The sequence below is a fragment of the Myotis yumanensis genome, unplaced genomic scaffold (genome assembly GCF_028538775.1).
Source record: "Myotis yumanensis isolate MYYU_CA2020_CCGP unplaced genomic scaffold, mMyoYum1.0.hap1 SCAF_18, whole genome shotgun sequence".
In the NCBI taxonomy this organism is placed as follows: Eukaryota; Metazoa; Chordata; class Mammalia; order Chiroptera; family Vespertilionidae; genus Myotis; species Myotis yumanensis.
Window position 1 is genome coordinate 36,273,269 of NW_027223769.1, and position 14,227 is coordinate 36,287,495.

The 14,227-nt window shown below is 61.2% G+C and overlaps 1 protein-coding gene and 1 long non-coding RNA gene across 2 annotated transcripts in view; one reads left to right on the forward strand and one right to left on the reverse strand.

The window, feature by feature from the left end:
- The window catches only part of LOC138996673 (uncharacterized), a 101,618-nt gene that overhangs the window by 12,778 nt on the left and 74,613 nt on the right, over positions 1-14,227 (reverse strand). The window lies entirely within an intron of this gene.
- Positions 4,076-7,419, forward strand: IRX3 (iroquois homeobox 3). The gene is made up of 4 exons (XM_070398366.1): positions 4,076-5,063; positions 5,248-6,358; positions 6,539-6,605; positions 6,985-7,419. Exons 1-4 carry the CDS (start codon positions 4,797-4,799, stop codon positions 7,037-7,039), a joined length of 1,500 nt encoding a protein of 499 aa, XP_070254467.1. The 5' UTR covers positions 4,076-4,796; the 3' UTR covers positions 7,040-7,419.

The following is a 14,227-nucleotide window of genomic DNA, read 5'->3' on the forward strand; positions in this document are numbered from 1 at the left end:
GAAGATTAGAACGAGAGAAGCGGGGAGGAAAGACAGGATGAGAGAGGAGGCTGGGGAGAGGGACACAGGCCCGGAGTCGGGGAGAGGAAAAAAGGGAGGATATAAAATAAGGGAAGAGGGACGGGGAGCAAAATAGAAGGGGAAAAAGAAATAACTGAGAATTGGTCCAGAGAGGGGCAGAAATAAAACAACGAAGGAGGGAGTGGAGGAAAGAAGAGAAAAATGAATGTTCCGGAACGGAATACGTAGGAAGTGGGGGAGACAGACAGACCTTAGAGAACAACCAAGGAGGGTAAGAGGATGAAGGGTCAGGTGGGAAGGGATGACCCCGCAGAGGTAAAATAAATTTATAAATAACATCACCCCTGCTGGGGGGGGGGGGGGGCAGTGTTTTTCAATGGAGGCCATTCACCTGGATGCCTTTTGCACCACAGGCTGCTCGGAGACCCCCTGTGGCGCCAGTGGAGGAGGCGCAAGTGTGGGGAGGGGGGCACACAGCCCCTCCTGGGGTGGCCAGGCCTCCTCCAGGGTGCCGGGGCCTGCCTGGGAACCCACCCCTCGCGTCTGGGCTGCCCCTACCAGGGCCATTCGTGCCGGCCTTTCCCTTCCTTGCTGACAGCCAAGTTAGCAAAGTTCCTCTGTCGCTTCTCCGGATCCAGGGAATGGCTCCAAGTCTAATGCGAGCAGCAGCCTTTTCTGCGGCTGCTCTGGAGGCGCCTGCCCTGGCCTCCTGGGATCTCGGGGGTCCAGATTCCTGGCCAGATGCAAATCCCTCCCCCTGGGGACACCAGGCCACGCACTTGGACGTCCATGCAGCTGCTAATCGCGGGGAGAGAGAGAACGAAGAAGAGAGAGAGGGGGAGAGAGAGCGAGAGAGAAGGAAAAAAATATTCTCAGCTCAATTTAAGTCTCATGGAAAGGGCTTACAACTGTAATTAAATCATTAAATTCTTGTCTACGCTTCACAGAGCGGAGAGAAATTAACTTCCCACCAACCTCATTTTCTATTTGAACATGAAATAATGATTTTCTGCCCGTCTAATTACAAAGCCAACATCTGATCAAGCCGGCATCCAGAGGGGATTATCGCATGCACGAGTATTAGACCTCATTACCAGCTTGAGTGCAAAATTATTACATCTTGTAATTGGATGGTGAGATTTATATACAGATCGGCCCGGTTTCTGTAAGATTGTAATTACAAGCTTCGTTGGTTAGCTACTTATCAGAACTTTGCAGGAAAACAAAACAAATGACTGAGGAAAACGAGCATTTCATTAACCTGTAACCCGAGCGCGGGGGGAGGGAGCGGTGGGAGCGCGCGCCGCGCCGCGCCGGCGTCTGCAGGAAGCGCAGGGCTCTCTGGGCCGCCCTGCAGCCCCGGGATCTCAGGCCTGCGAGGGAAGGATGGAAGGGGGGCCTCCTCGGAGAGATCCGAGGCTGCAGCCGACGAGGCGGGGTGAAGAGGGGGCAGAAGGTGGGCCTGGTGACTCGCGGCTCTCCTCTGCGGTGCCTGACGCAGCCTCAAGGGCCTTGGTTTTCCGTCTGGGATCCGGTTGCGCATCCCGCCCGCGCGAGTGTGCGCCGAGCCTGTGCTCTGGGCCCCTTCTGGGTGCTCTCTCCACACTCAGGGACGCGCGGAGGGAGCCTCTACCACAAGCTGCTTGAGCGCTTTGTGCGCTGGGAACGTTGGAGGAAGGCAAGGTGATGAAGAAGGGTTTGCGTACCGAGCGTCTGCGCGCCAGCCTTTTCCAAATCCACTTCCCAGTGCACCTGCTTCTCTGCCCTGGGCGAGCGTGTCCCTTTGACCCCATCTCTTGAATTGAAAAGCCCCGGAAAAAAGGTTCGCGTGTCCTTGCGGCATCGCGAGTTGAGTCCTGAGCCAGGCTCCACGGGTCCAGTGGAGTTGGGGAGCCAGCGCCTCCTTGGGTTCGGCTGCCTGGGACGCTGAGTCCTGGCGTGGGGCTTGGATGATCCTAGCTGGAGGCGAGGGCGGTGGAAAGGCTGCTGCTTCTTGGGACCTGGGCTGCCTGGAGAGATCTAAACCATCCAAGGTCCTGGGCCCCCAGTTGGGTCTGGGTCTGAAGGTTCACCCTCCAGGCCAAGGCCGGCCCCTCTCCTGCAGGGCTGGGGCCCTGAGCACAGCCTCATCCCTTCCTTGGCTTCGTCCCCGCCTCCTGCAGGCCAGCGCAGCCAGGTCCGAAGCTGATGGATGCCTCAGACACATCTCCAGGGCTGTTTCCTCTTCCTCCTGGACGGGCTGAGTTCAGTTTCGGGCATAGCATCTCCAGTCTTCCCGCCTGGGAATCTCGCTCTGGCGCAGCCCCGGTCAGTGCGAACTCTAGAGGGCTTCAGGGCGGTTTGAGGCTTGAGTCTGACCCCTGGGGAACCCTCTGAGAAATGAAGGGTGCCAAGGTTGCCCTCAGTGTTGAACCCCCAGATTTCCCCCAAGGCAGTGAGCTCAGGATCCCCTATGCCACTTCTCCGAGAGTTTTCACTGAAAACGAAATCAGGCGCCAGGAAAATATGTCCAAGCCAGACCTCCCCCCAGGTACCTCCTTCTTCAGGGGCGACTCTGGCTGAGGTCAGCGGGGGCGCCCAGCAGCATGAGGTGGGGAGGGGTAAGGGGAGCAGCTGGACCCCACTTGAGAAGGCCACAGGCCAGTTTCCCCAATGGAACCCTGCGCCTGATGGCCCCCAAACTTTCCCTCATCCTCCGCAGCCCCCAGTGTCCTAGGCGTCCCCACCTCCTGGGGTGGCCTCCCTGTGCAAAGACTGGTGGGAAGAGAACTGGCGGGGGGGTGGGGTGAACAATGGGGGCCCCGGGGAATTCATTCCCTAACAGGGCTCCCAGAGCTGTGGAGACCCCAGGCAGCCGGAGCCAAGACCCTCCGACCCGACCCCATGCGGGAATTGGGATTCGATTCCTCTCTCCATCAGCGCGGCGGCCAGTGTCCGCCTCTGAGCAGCGCCGGTGTCTCCACGGCAGAGTCGCCGCCCTCGCGCGGTCCCCCGGGCGCTCCTCTCGAAGGTCCGGCCTGTGTGCCCGGAGCCGCTGCGATGCCGGCATTTCTATTCTTATTCCGCTCGGGGCGGCCACGCGCCCTCGGCCGTGAAGGTGGGCGCCGGGTGCTAGGAGTGCAGCTGCGGGTTAGGATTTACCCTCCCATAAATCTCCAAGCCTTGCCTCCCATCCCCACCCGAGACGGCGGGGAAATCCACGCAAAAAAGAATACAGGTTGGCGCAGGGACCGGGAGCAGGGGAGGAGCGGGGAAGGGAAGGCTGTCTACGTACAGAAAATTCCAGCCTACGAACTTCTTGGAAGTGCTCTCGAAAGTTCCTGGAGCCTCACCGCCCGGCTCCTCCCCATTCCCACGCCCATTTAGGGCGCCGGCAGGCTCCCCTTTCACGTCCTTGCTCCCCAGGACCCTAAGGGCTTCCACCCTGCAGCCCCCATCAGCACCCCCTCCCAGACCAGCCCGCCATTTCTAACAAGTAATTCGCACCCGGACCATTAAGGAGGCTAATCTCAGGGTTTGGTCCTCTTGGGTGGGGGGCAGCCTCGCCCCCAAGGGTACTGAGGTGGCCTTGGAAGGCACAATGCACCCCCCTCACCCTCTTCTAGCGCCCTCCCCAGGCTGCTGAGAGTGGCCAGGCGTCAGAGGTGCGTGTGCCAAAGGAGGCTCCAGCCCTCCAAGGCCCGGCGCTTGCCCGGGACCCAGGTCTGGTCCCGACCCAGGCTCGGGGCTGGGGCAGGGGGAGAGGTGCCGAGGGGCGGGAAGCGGGGAGGGGCGAGCTGACCCGGTACTAACCCCCCGTCCCCGCGCCTCTCCCCGGTGCCTCCGGGCGCAGGCCAGAGGGGGCGGGAAGGGACTGGAGCGCGGGGTCCCGCCCCCGCCGCGCCCCGCCCCGCGCGCGGTATCCGCGGGGGTGGGAGGCCTCGCCGGTAAGGCTCCCGGCGATTGGCGACTGGGGAAGGAGACGCTGGGAAAAGTCGAATAAGAGGGCGCGACGTCAGACCTGAGATTTGGGAAAGGGCGAGGGAGGGAGAGAGGGCGGGGACGGACACACGGACGGAGACGTACACCTCGCCCCCAGCCGCCACCACCCTACCCCGTACAGCACCCTAAGTGCCCACAACTTTCGGCCGCCTTCGCCCAGGGCTCAGCGCCGGGTGGGGTGGGGACAGCGCGGAGTGAGTAGAGAGACAGATGAGAGAGAGCGAGGGAGAGAGAAGAAAGGAGAAAGGGAGCAGAAAGGGAGGAAAAGGCATCGTGAGAAAGAAAGGAGTTTCCTAGCGCCCAGAAGAGGTAAAGAGCCCGAAGGAGCGGAAGCGATCCTGGGGGGGAGAGGAGCGCAGCGAGGGGAGGGGAGAGGAAGGGCGAGGAGGGGGAGTGAGCACTAGAGGCGGCGAAGGAAGCCGGGCGCGACACAGCTCGGGGAGCGGAGCGGAGGGCGGCGCGGAGCCCGCAGCGGGCAGAGGCGGCTCGGGCAGCCGAGAGGAGGGAGCGCGGCGCGGAGAGGAGGGGCCTGCGGCCCGTGGACATGTCAATCAGGGCCCCGCGCCCCGGGAGTCTCCGCCAGTCTGTCCGGACCTGACCTGGCTCCCGGCCGCCGCCGCCGCCGCCGCACCGCGGAGCAGATCCATCGGGGACCGCGGAGCGCCGCGCAGCGCGGGAGGCAGCGCGGCCCGAACCCGGCCCAGCCCCCGATGCGCGCCGGAGCCCGCGGGCGGCGCTGAGCAGGGCGGCCCCGGCGGCCGGGCCCCCTCTCCGTCCGCGCCCCGCGGGCCACCATGTCCTTCCCCCAGCTCGGATACCAGTACATCCGCCCCATCTACCCACCCGAGCGCCCGGGGACGACCGGCGGCGGCGGCAGCGCTGGGGCCCGCGGCGGCCCGGCAGCCGGCGCCTCGGAGCTGGCCGCCTCGGGGTCCCTGTCCAACGTGCTCTCGTCCGTGTACGGGGCTCCCTACGCTGCCGCGGCAGCAGCGGCCGCCGCCGCCCAAGGCTACGGCGCTTTCCTGCCCTACGCCGCCGAGCTGCCCCTCTTCCCGCAGCTGGTAAGCGCCGGGGGAGCCGGGAATGGGGGTGGGTTGGGGTGGGGGGGGCGCGGGTTGGAGCTGGGCCACCCGACGCGGGGAGCGCGCGAGAGTAGACGCGCAGGGCCCAGGCCAGGAGGGGGTCCGGGGTCGGCGGCCACGGCTCATCCGCGCGTGTCCCTTCCTTCTCTCCATGTGCGTTCAGGGCGCACAGTATGAGCTGAAAGACAGCCCCGGGGTGCAGCACCCGGCCGCCGCCGCCGCGTTTCCGCATCCGCACGCCGCCTTCTACCCCTATGGCCAGTACCAGTTCGGGGACCCGTCCCGTCCGAAGAACGCCACCCGCGAGAGCACGAGCACGCTCAAGGCCTGGCTCAACGAGCACCGCAAGAACCCCTACCCCACCAAGGGCGAGAAGATCATGCTGGCCATCATCACCAAGATGACCCTCACCCAGGTGTCCACCTGGTTCGCCAACGCGCGCCGGCGCCTCAAGAAGGAGAACAAGATGACCTGGGCGCCCCGCAGCCGCACCGACGAGGAGGGCAACGCGTACGGGAGCGAGCGCGAGGAGGACGAGGAGGAGGACGAGGAGGAGGGCAAGCGCGAGCTGGAGGAGGAGGAGGAGCTCGGCGGGGAGGAGGAGGACCCGGGGGGCGAGGGCCTGGCGGACGACGAGGACGAGGAGGAGATCGATTTGGAGAACGTGGACGGCGCGGCCGCGGGGCCTGAGCTAGTCCTGGCGGGGGCGGCGCGCGAGGACGACGCCCTGGGCCTGGGACCCAGTTCCGACTCCAAGCACAGCGACTCGGACGACAGCTCCGAGGGCCCGGAGGAGCGCCCGCTGCCGGCCCTGAGCCTGGCCCCGGTACCACCGCCGCTGGCCGCGGCTCCGCCATCCCCGCCCTCGCCCCCCGCGGGCCTGGACCCCTGCGCTCCTGCTCCCGTGCCCGCCTCCGCCCTGCAGAAGCCCAAGATCTGGTCCCTGGCCGAGACCGCCACGAGCCCGGACAACCCGCGTCGTTCGCCTCCGGGCGCGAGAGGCTCTCCCCCCGGGGCCGCCGTGGCGCCCCCGGCCCTGCAGCTCTCCCCGGCCGCCGCCGCCGCCGTGGCGCACAGACTGGTCTCGGCGCCGCTGGGCAAATTCCCCGCTTGGACCAACCGGCCGTTCCCCGGCGCGCCGCCCGCCGCCCGCCCGCACCCGCTCTCCCTGCTCGGCTCGGCCCCTCCACACCTGTTGGGACTTCCCGGAGCCTCGGGCCACCCGGCCGCCGCCACCGCCTTCGCTCGGCCCGCGGAGCCCGAAGGCGGAACAGGTGACTGCTGAGCGCAGGGTGCGGAGGGGAGGGGGCGGGCCTGGGGGTGCGCCCGGGCCGGGGCGGAGGAGACGGGCAGGACCCCAGGAGCGCAGGGCCCTCAGCTGGGCGCCCGCGCCCGCGGCCCTGGGTGCAGGCTCAGAGCTCTAAAGGCCTCCTTTCCCTCCCCGCTGCCCTTAGATCGCTGCAGTGCCTTGGAAGTGGAGAAAAAGTTACTCCAGACCGCCTTCCAGCCCGTGCCCAGGCGGTAAGAGACCCGGAGGGGTGGGGGTGGGGGGTGGCAAAGCAGGCTGGCCAGAAAAGCAAAGAACTGGTGCGAAGCCCGGCTTTTGCCCCTGGGGGTGACGCAGCTGGGAAACGCTTTTAAAAGGGGACGAAACACACCCTCAGTTGTCCCCATAACCCTACCCCAGTCCAAGCACTTCCAGCCCCGGACCTCACGTCCTAAGCCTCCCACCCACCTCCCAGTTAAATGGGAGGACACACATCTACTGCTGACATCATTTTACATGGCGACACCGCCTGCTCCCAGCCCCAGCCCCCCACCCCGTGGTGTCTCCCAGCCCTAGGCAGCAGGGGTGCCCCTCGCTCCCCAGGCCTTTGCTACCACTGCCTCTCTCTTCCAGGCCCCAGAACCACCTGGACGCTGCGCTGGTCTTGTCGGCCCTCTCCTCCTCTTAGTTCTTTTGTTTTTTTTTAATTTTTTAATCGTTGTAATAATTGTAAAAAAAAAAAGTAATCGCTCTGTATAGTTATGACTTGTAAGCATGTCTGTGTATGAATACCTAAAAAAAAAAGAAAACTAAACAAAAAAAGAAATAAAAAAATACAACAAGTCCCCCCCAGGTGGAGTCTCCCCAAGTCGCTTCCGTCCCCCACATTAGCCGAGTTTGGGAGATGGGTGTGCGAGGCTGGTTGTGGGGAGTGGCGTTTCGGTGAGAATCAGCGTGTCTGACTTGTTTGTATATATCCAGAAGACATGTACATATGTGTGAACCAAATTGTACAAGAAAGTATCTATTTTTGGCTAAATAAATGAGCTGTTGCCACTTTGACTATAACCGCCTGTCTGCCCCCAGAGGGGTGTGTTTGCTGTTTGTTCTGTTTTTTTCCCACCCCCATCCCCACCCCCACCTCCCCCCCTGTTTAAAGAGCCATTGGAATCCACAGAAAAGACCAAGAGAGAGGAGTCTGGACCCTGTGATGAGAGGAGAGCAGAGGTTGAGTTGGAGGCGAAGGCAGAGGTGGAGGCGCGCAGGCGGTGAGGCTGGGGGCGCTGCTGGAGAAGTCCCTGGGGCTCCCGAGAGAAGGGGCCCAGGTGACAGGTGGGCAACCAGGGCAACGGGAAACTGGGCCCAACTTGCTGTCCTCGGACCCAACCGTGGGGTCTTGGGGCGTCCTCTGGTGACGCAGCAGAAGGACTTAGAGGAGGGCGTGGACACGGGGGTTAGATTGGGAGGTGCTGCCCTTCCCGTGCCCCCATTGTTAGATAGACACAATTGAGGTTGGTTCATTCTTAAGAAGGGGCGGTGCAAGCCCAGCTTCAAGCCCCCTTCCAACCACAGTGCACCCCCCAGAGGCCTTATAGAAGCAGGAGTGTGGGGGGAAGGGGGAGGGTATAGAGGAGCCTAGGGGAGCCCAGCCTTTCCTCCTGGTGACTGTGTCCAGTCCGAATTGAGAGTTGGGGGCCTGGGGGGCCTGGCGGCATATGTGTGTCTCAAGGGCAGCTTTGGGAGCTCAGGGCGTAGTGGTTCAGACCCAAGCAGGGATCCAGCCCAGGTTCGGGCTGCCGGATAGGGGCGGGCTGGCCAGGGGAGGGAGCCCGGGAAATTTGGGGCTAGAGCTCCCTCTACAGGACAAAGAGGCCGCCGGGTGCTGGCCACGGTGGCCTGTCCAGCCGGGCATCGCCTCCCCTCCGCACCCTCTTTTTCTCTTTCAGGCCAGCCTTGCCCAACTTTGACATGAAGTTGTAGGGGATTCTGGAAGAGCGACGATGCGCGGGGGTGCAAAGTGGGGGGACCTGTTTTGTGTCTCCCTCCCCACGTGCAATTCGTGTATTTATAAGGCAGCCAGATGCTAGGTGTTTGCCCCCAATAATGAGGCGTGTGGCCATCTCGCGGGTCTCTGGGGAGGTTTGGGGAGAGCTTGCACCCCCATAGCCACCTGGGAGGTTGGGCAGGAGCAGAGGCTGCCCAGCAAGGACTGGTCTATGTGGGGTACAGCTCCCAGAGCTCCCCTCAGGACCCCCACGCAGGTGGGGTGTGCGGTGCTCCAGGGTCCAGTGGGAAGGAGGTCACAGAGGTCTGGGGAGCAGAGACAGGGCCGGCCTCCAGAGCACCAGGCTCCCCTTCTCCCCACTCTTTCTTCACTTTTTCTCCCCGTAAAGTTTGGGTCCTTCCCTGGCGGCAGGCTGCGACTGGGGTTCAGCTCTGACCCTGGGCACCCTGCCCCTGGACGTGGAGCAGGCGCCCACTGCCTGGGCCTTGAACCTGGGCGGGCACTGCCCGAGCAGGGGTGCAGCAGGGAGAGGGGGTGATGGCTGCAGACCCCCGAGGGGGAAGCCTGCCTCTGTGCAGAGGGAGCTGGGGGGGGGGGGGGGGGCAGGCAGAGCCCCAAGAGGTCTGAGCGCCTGTCCTGCTCTCTCTCCAGTGAAAACCCTGGGTTCCACGCGCTCCACAGCCCGTCCCATCCCAGGGGTAAGGGTCCTCAGGGGAGACCTGCCCTGCCCACTGCAAGGGCAGGAGGTGTGCGTGCCAGAGGGGAGAGGGGAAACCCAAGAGCAGGTCCCGGGTTTGCATGTTCTCCGTGGGATGAGCAAACACATGGGCCCGCACCTGGCCTCAGGTTGACCCCAAAGAGACAGGGTAATGGAAAGAATAAAAGGCCCTCGAGGGCTTTGAGCTGAGAGAGGGACGACGAGGCAGCTCCCTTTTGCTACACTTGCACTTCACCAGGAAGGGGGCTCCCCGTCCTCCTCCCAGAGCCTCCTCCCCGAGTCCTCCCCTCCTCTCCCTCCTCTCAGGGGCCCTAGGAACAGCCCCCATCCTACTGTCCAGCCCTAGGATTTAAAAAGGAGATGAGAAGCTAGGGGAGAGAAGGAAGGAAAAAGGGAGAGAGAGGGGGAGGGGGAGAGAGAGAGAGAGAGAGAGCGCGAGGAAGGACATGGGAATCTCATCCTTGGTCCTGATTAAGCTTCAATTAGAAATAAAATGTGTCAATCACTCCGCCTGGCAGGGGTTCCTGCTGTCGGGGCTGGTTATGCAAAGCGCTCCAAGGTGTGTGGGATAATCAATTAGGTCAGAGGAAAGCGTGTATGTCACCGCTTCCCTCATTATCCACATGGAGCTGGAGGGGGCGGTGCGCGGCCAGGCCAGGGAATAAAATTATCTCCCTAAGTGGCGGCCCACCTCTGGGACTGGCGCACTCGCGGTCTCCAATTGAATTTATTTTCGGTGGAATACAGGGAGGAGGAAGTGGGGTCCAGTGGGGAGGCAGTGTGGACAGGTTAGAGCAGGCGAGGCTGCAGGAGAGCAAGGGATGCCCCAGCCACTCTCCCAGGGGGGAGAGGCAGAGCAGTTGGGTCCAAAGAGGCCGCTGACGTGGGCCTGAGTTCCGGAAGGTTGAGAGAGAGGGATTGGGTGCTGGGGTCGGAATCTCCTCTTGGGAGATTCTGTCAGGAACTGGCTTTGGGCCCAATTATTTGTACCCTTCTAGAAATGTCCTCTGCGTCTTCTGATTCCTGCTTGCACATCCCCTCTGCCTCCATCCAGCGAAAACAGGCAGTTCATTCCAGGTGTGTGGAATGGTGTCTGTGGCTCGAGCTACCTTGTGCTTGAGTGGGGCCCAGGCCCGCCCTCTCTCCGGGCCCCACGTTCACCAGCTGCAACAGGGAGGGGACTGGATTCGATCCGTTTATCCAAATCGTCTGACAAAGCCGGCGTTGTCTAGGATGGGGCAAAAGTGAAAAGCTGTGGGTCTAAAGATAGTTAGGGGGGTGATGGGGACCCATGACCTGTCCAGATATGGCCTCCTGATCCTCACTGACCGCTGTCGCCCGATCCAGCCAACCAGCCTGACCACATTACAAAGGTCCGTCTAGCGCAGCGGTTCTCAACCTGTGGGTCTCGACCCCTTTGGCGGTCAAACAACCTTTTCACAGGGGTCGCCTAAGACCATCCTGCATATCAGATATTTACATGATGATTCATAACAGTAGCAACATTGCAGTGATGAAGTAGCAACGACAATAATTTTTTGGTTGGGTCACAACATGAGGATCTGTATTTAAAGGGCCAGAAGGTTGAGAACCACTGGTCTAGCGTGTGATGACGTAGCTTTGACACAGTCACTGCTCCCCTTGGACACTCCAGCCCCCCCTCCCTCCCCCGGCCATCCCCCAGGCCATCCCGATTGTCTGGATAGAAAGCCCAGGAGGCCCCTCTTCCGGAGGTGGAGGGAGAGGCCTAGTAGAGGTCCTACGAGTACTTCTTGGCATGGCGACCCCCCCACGCGGGACGCAGGGCAGTGTGGGGACACTTTCCATGGTCGTGACTGGTTGGGGAGCTCCTGGCATCCAGTGCGTGGAGAGCAGGGGTGAAGGCCCTCCCAGGCACCGGCCAGCCCTCCACTCAGACGCCTCCCGCCCAGTGTCAACAGTGCGAGGCTGAGCAGCCAGGGAGTCGGGCGGGCGCGGTGTCTGGGGCAACCCCGGAAAATCAGGTCTGTTCTCCCAGAAACCACAGCACCTGGAGAGGAACATTAAACAGGGTGCTAAGTGGGTGCTTTGTGTTCCTCACAAGCCTTTGGCCCTGGAAGGGGGAAGTGGGGGCAAGAGAGCGCACACAGGAACCAGGCGGGCCTGGGAGAGAGAGAGAGAGCGGGTCCCACCGCAGCCTGCTGCTGGGGTGGGAGCATCCCAGGCCAGAGGGACAGAGGCGACCCCATGGAGGACGTCTGTCTGGGAGGCGGGCCTTTCTCCCTGGACATTTCCCTCAGGAGCAGGTTCGGGAAGGTTCTCCCAGATGCAAGCGTAACTCGGTGCGGTTTTGCCTCCCGATTATCACCACCTCCTCACTGCTGCCAGCCCCTGTGCACAAGTGCGTCTCTATTTACTTGCTTGTGTGACCCGGGAGGGTGTGTGTATGTGTTCGTGTGTGTGTGCGTGTGTGAGTGTGTGCATGTGTGCATATGTGCATATGTGCATGTGTGTGGTGGTGTCAGGGAGCCTGGCGCGCGTGTGTGTGCACGTGTGCATATGTGTGTGTGTGTGGTGGTGTCAGGGAGCCCGGTGTGTGTGTGTGTGTGTGTGTGTGTGAGTGAGTGTGTGCATATGTGTATGTATGTGGTGGTGTCAGGTAGCCCGGCGTGTGTGTGTGTGTGTGTGTGTGTGTATGTGGGTGTGTGTGGTGGTGTCGGGGGCAGAAGGGAGACAAAGGCAGGGTGAGGTCTTACCCAGGCCTCGTGTCGGGCCGGGATGGCTGGTCCCATGGCTGTGGCACGGGTGGCGAGCCTGCCCTCCCCGCTGCCGGCCGCTAACAAGTGGGCCCGAGGCCTCGGGCTTTGGAGAGCACTCATCTGAGAGCCTGGGCTGTTCTCCGGCGCAGATTTATTTTGCCAAAGTTACAGGGCAATTATGGAAATGCGCCCTTTGAAGCGCTGCTTTCTCTTTATTTCCTGCTCCCTGACAAAGCAGAGCACGCCTGCCTCTCCTGGCGCCCCCTCCCGCGCCCTTCCCCTTCCTCTCTCCTCTCCCTGATAATTACTCGATCGGGGGAGTTTCCAGGGGTAATTTGGGAAACATCTCCTAAGCGGTGATCGCGATGTGTGTTGATGAAAATAATGCTACTCTAGCTTGAATGCTGTCTGTTTCTCATGCGATTAGGAGGGCGAGGAGGGGAGCGGTGGGTTCATGACAGCAAGAGGCGCACACCTCGTGCCCAGACAGGGGTCTGAGACGTCCTGGCCAGCCCGAGTGGCAGGCCCGAGGGGGGCGGGCCACTTAGCTGGCTCACAGACCGGCCCCGCCGCCTGGGGCCCCCCAAATTGACCAGGATGAGAGCACCCTGCTCCCCCCGCCTCACGTTTTCTGGGCCGTGTTCATTATCTATCACCGAAGCATGGAATTTGGAGGCTCCGTGTGAAGCAACCCCACGCTTCTCCCCTCCGGCCCCACTTCGCTTTGCTGGATGCTGGGGTGTGGAGGCCGAGGGTCTGAAGCCGGACCACGTCCCCCGTGGGGCTGGGGAGGCCTGCGGGGGGGGGGGGCGGGGGGGGCTCACTGTCTATAGTTTTTCAAATGGCTGTGAGGTTCTCTTTGCCCATATTTTTGTGTGCTCCTCACTGCCCCCTCCCTGGCTTTGGGGTGAAGGGCTCATTATCTGGGCGCAGACACCCACAGGAAGTCTCGTCGCCCTCGGGAGCGGGCGGTTGGCCTCAGTGGCCGGTCCCGAGTGGAGGCCATCCCGGCTCTCACTTCCTTTCCGCCGTTTGACACAAAATGAAATGAAATAAAAGAAAATGTAGTTAAGTAAGTGCTTATCATTTAACAGTGCTTTTCGCAGTTTATTTCATGGTCGCAGGCTCCTTTGGGGAAGGCACCGATGAAGAATTTAAGGCTTAAAGGGGGGTCTCGGGGGGGGGGGGGGTGTTGAGAAGTTCCTGTGGAACAACCTCCATGGAGAAAGTAAAACCCAGGGAGAACGTCCCAGTGGCACGCTCCCGTCTGAGCGGAGAGGGGAGCACGCATCCATTTACCCGAGAAGCTGGGCAGAGCGGTCGCCGCAGGGAAAGGACCTGGGAGGCTGGGGGTCAAGGACAGAAGGAATACTTTCCGTCTCTATCCCTTTGTTTCTTTTGAACCATGTGCAAGGGTTAGCTCTTCAAAAAGCCCTTTTGTTTTTAAATAACTAAAATGCAAGAGTGGGGGGGGGGGGAGAAGAGAGGGAGAGAGAACACCATTTTTCTGGATGCCACAGTGGCATTGAGAATCATTCATTCATTCATTCATTCAATCCTTCACTGGACGCCCACAGATAGTCCTGAAGCACCCATAGGTGCTGGGCGGGAGGCCTCGGATGTGGTGGTTCCGAGGGCGGGCCCTGCCCTCCGACTGCCTTGGTTCAGGTGCCAGCTCCATGGACCCCTGTCTGTGGGACCTCGGGCTACTGACTGCACCTCCCTGAGCTCGGCTTCCTCGTGAAACAAAACAAACACTCCTAAGGCCGCCCCCCTCATTCTGAATGGACATGAGTATCTCCAACCCGCAGAATGCGTCAGAACACACACACCAGCACCTAGGCGTGACATTCGAAGTATCTAACGACTGGGACCTCACTGGCAGCGGAACGGGCGGGGTCCCGAGGCCTCCCGTGGTGACAGACACGGACGGGTCTGTCCATGGGGGTGTCTAGGAGGTCCCGGGGAAGGGCCGGAGCAAGAGAGGAGCACTATTTACCGACCGGCATGGAATGGCATCCGTATTTTTTTTTAATGGGGACAACTGCATATCCACATCCAAAAGAATGAGGTTGGATCCCTTCCTCATTGCATGCACAAAAGCTAACTCAAATGCATCAAAGGCTGCACTGTGAGAGCTAAAACTATAAAACTCCTAGAAGAAAATATAGGCCTAAATCTCTGTGACCTTGGGCAAGGGGACACCCAAAGCACAAGTAACAACAGAGTAGATAAATGGAACTTTATCGAAAGGTAAAACAGTGTGCCCCGAAGGATACCATCAAGACGGTGAAAAGTATCACCAAGGGAATAGGAGAATATTTGCAAATTCTATATCTGATAAGAGAATGTTATCTAGAGCACATAAAAATAGTGCAATTCAATAATAAAAAAATAGATTCAATTTAAAAACTG

Bases quoted from the DNA above. Each gene is read 5' to 3' on its own strand.
- IRX3 (XM_070398366.1), top strand. From the start codon at position 4,797: ATGTCCTTCCCCCAGCTCGGATACCAGTACATCCGCCCCATCTACCCA. The intron at 5,064-5,247 runs GTAAGCGCCGGG...ATGTGCGTTCAG, and splicing joins TGCCCCTCTTCCCGCAGCTG to GGCGCACAGTATGAGCTGAA. The intron at 6,359-6,538 runs GTGACTGCTGAG...CGCTGCCCTTAG, and splicing joins GGAGCCCGAAGGCGGAACAG to ATCGCTGCAGTGCCTTGGAA.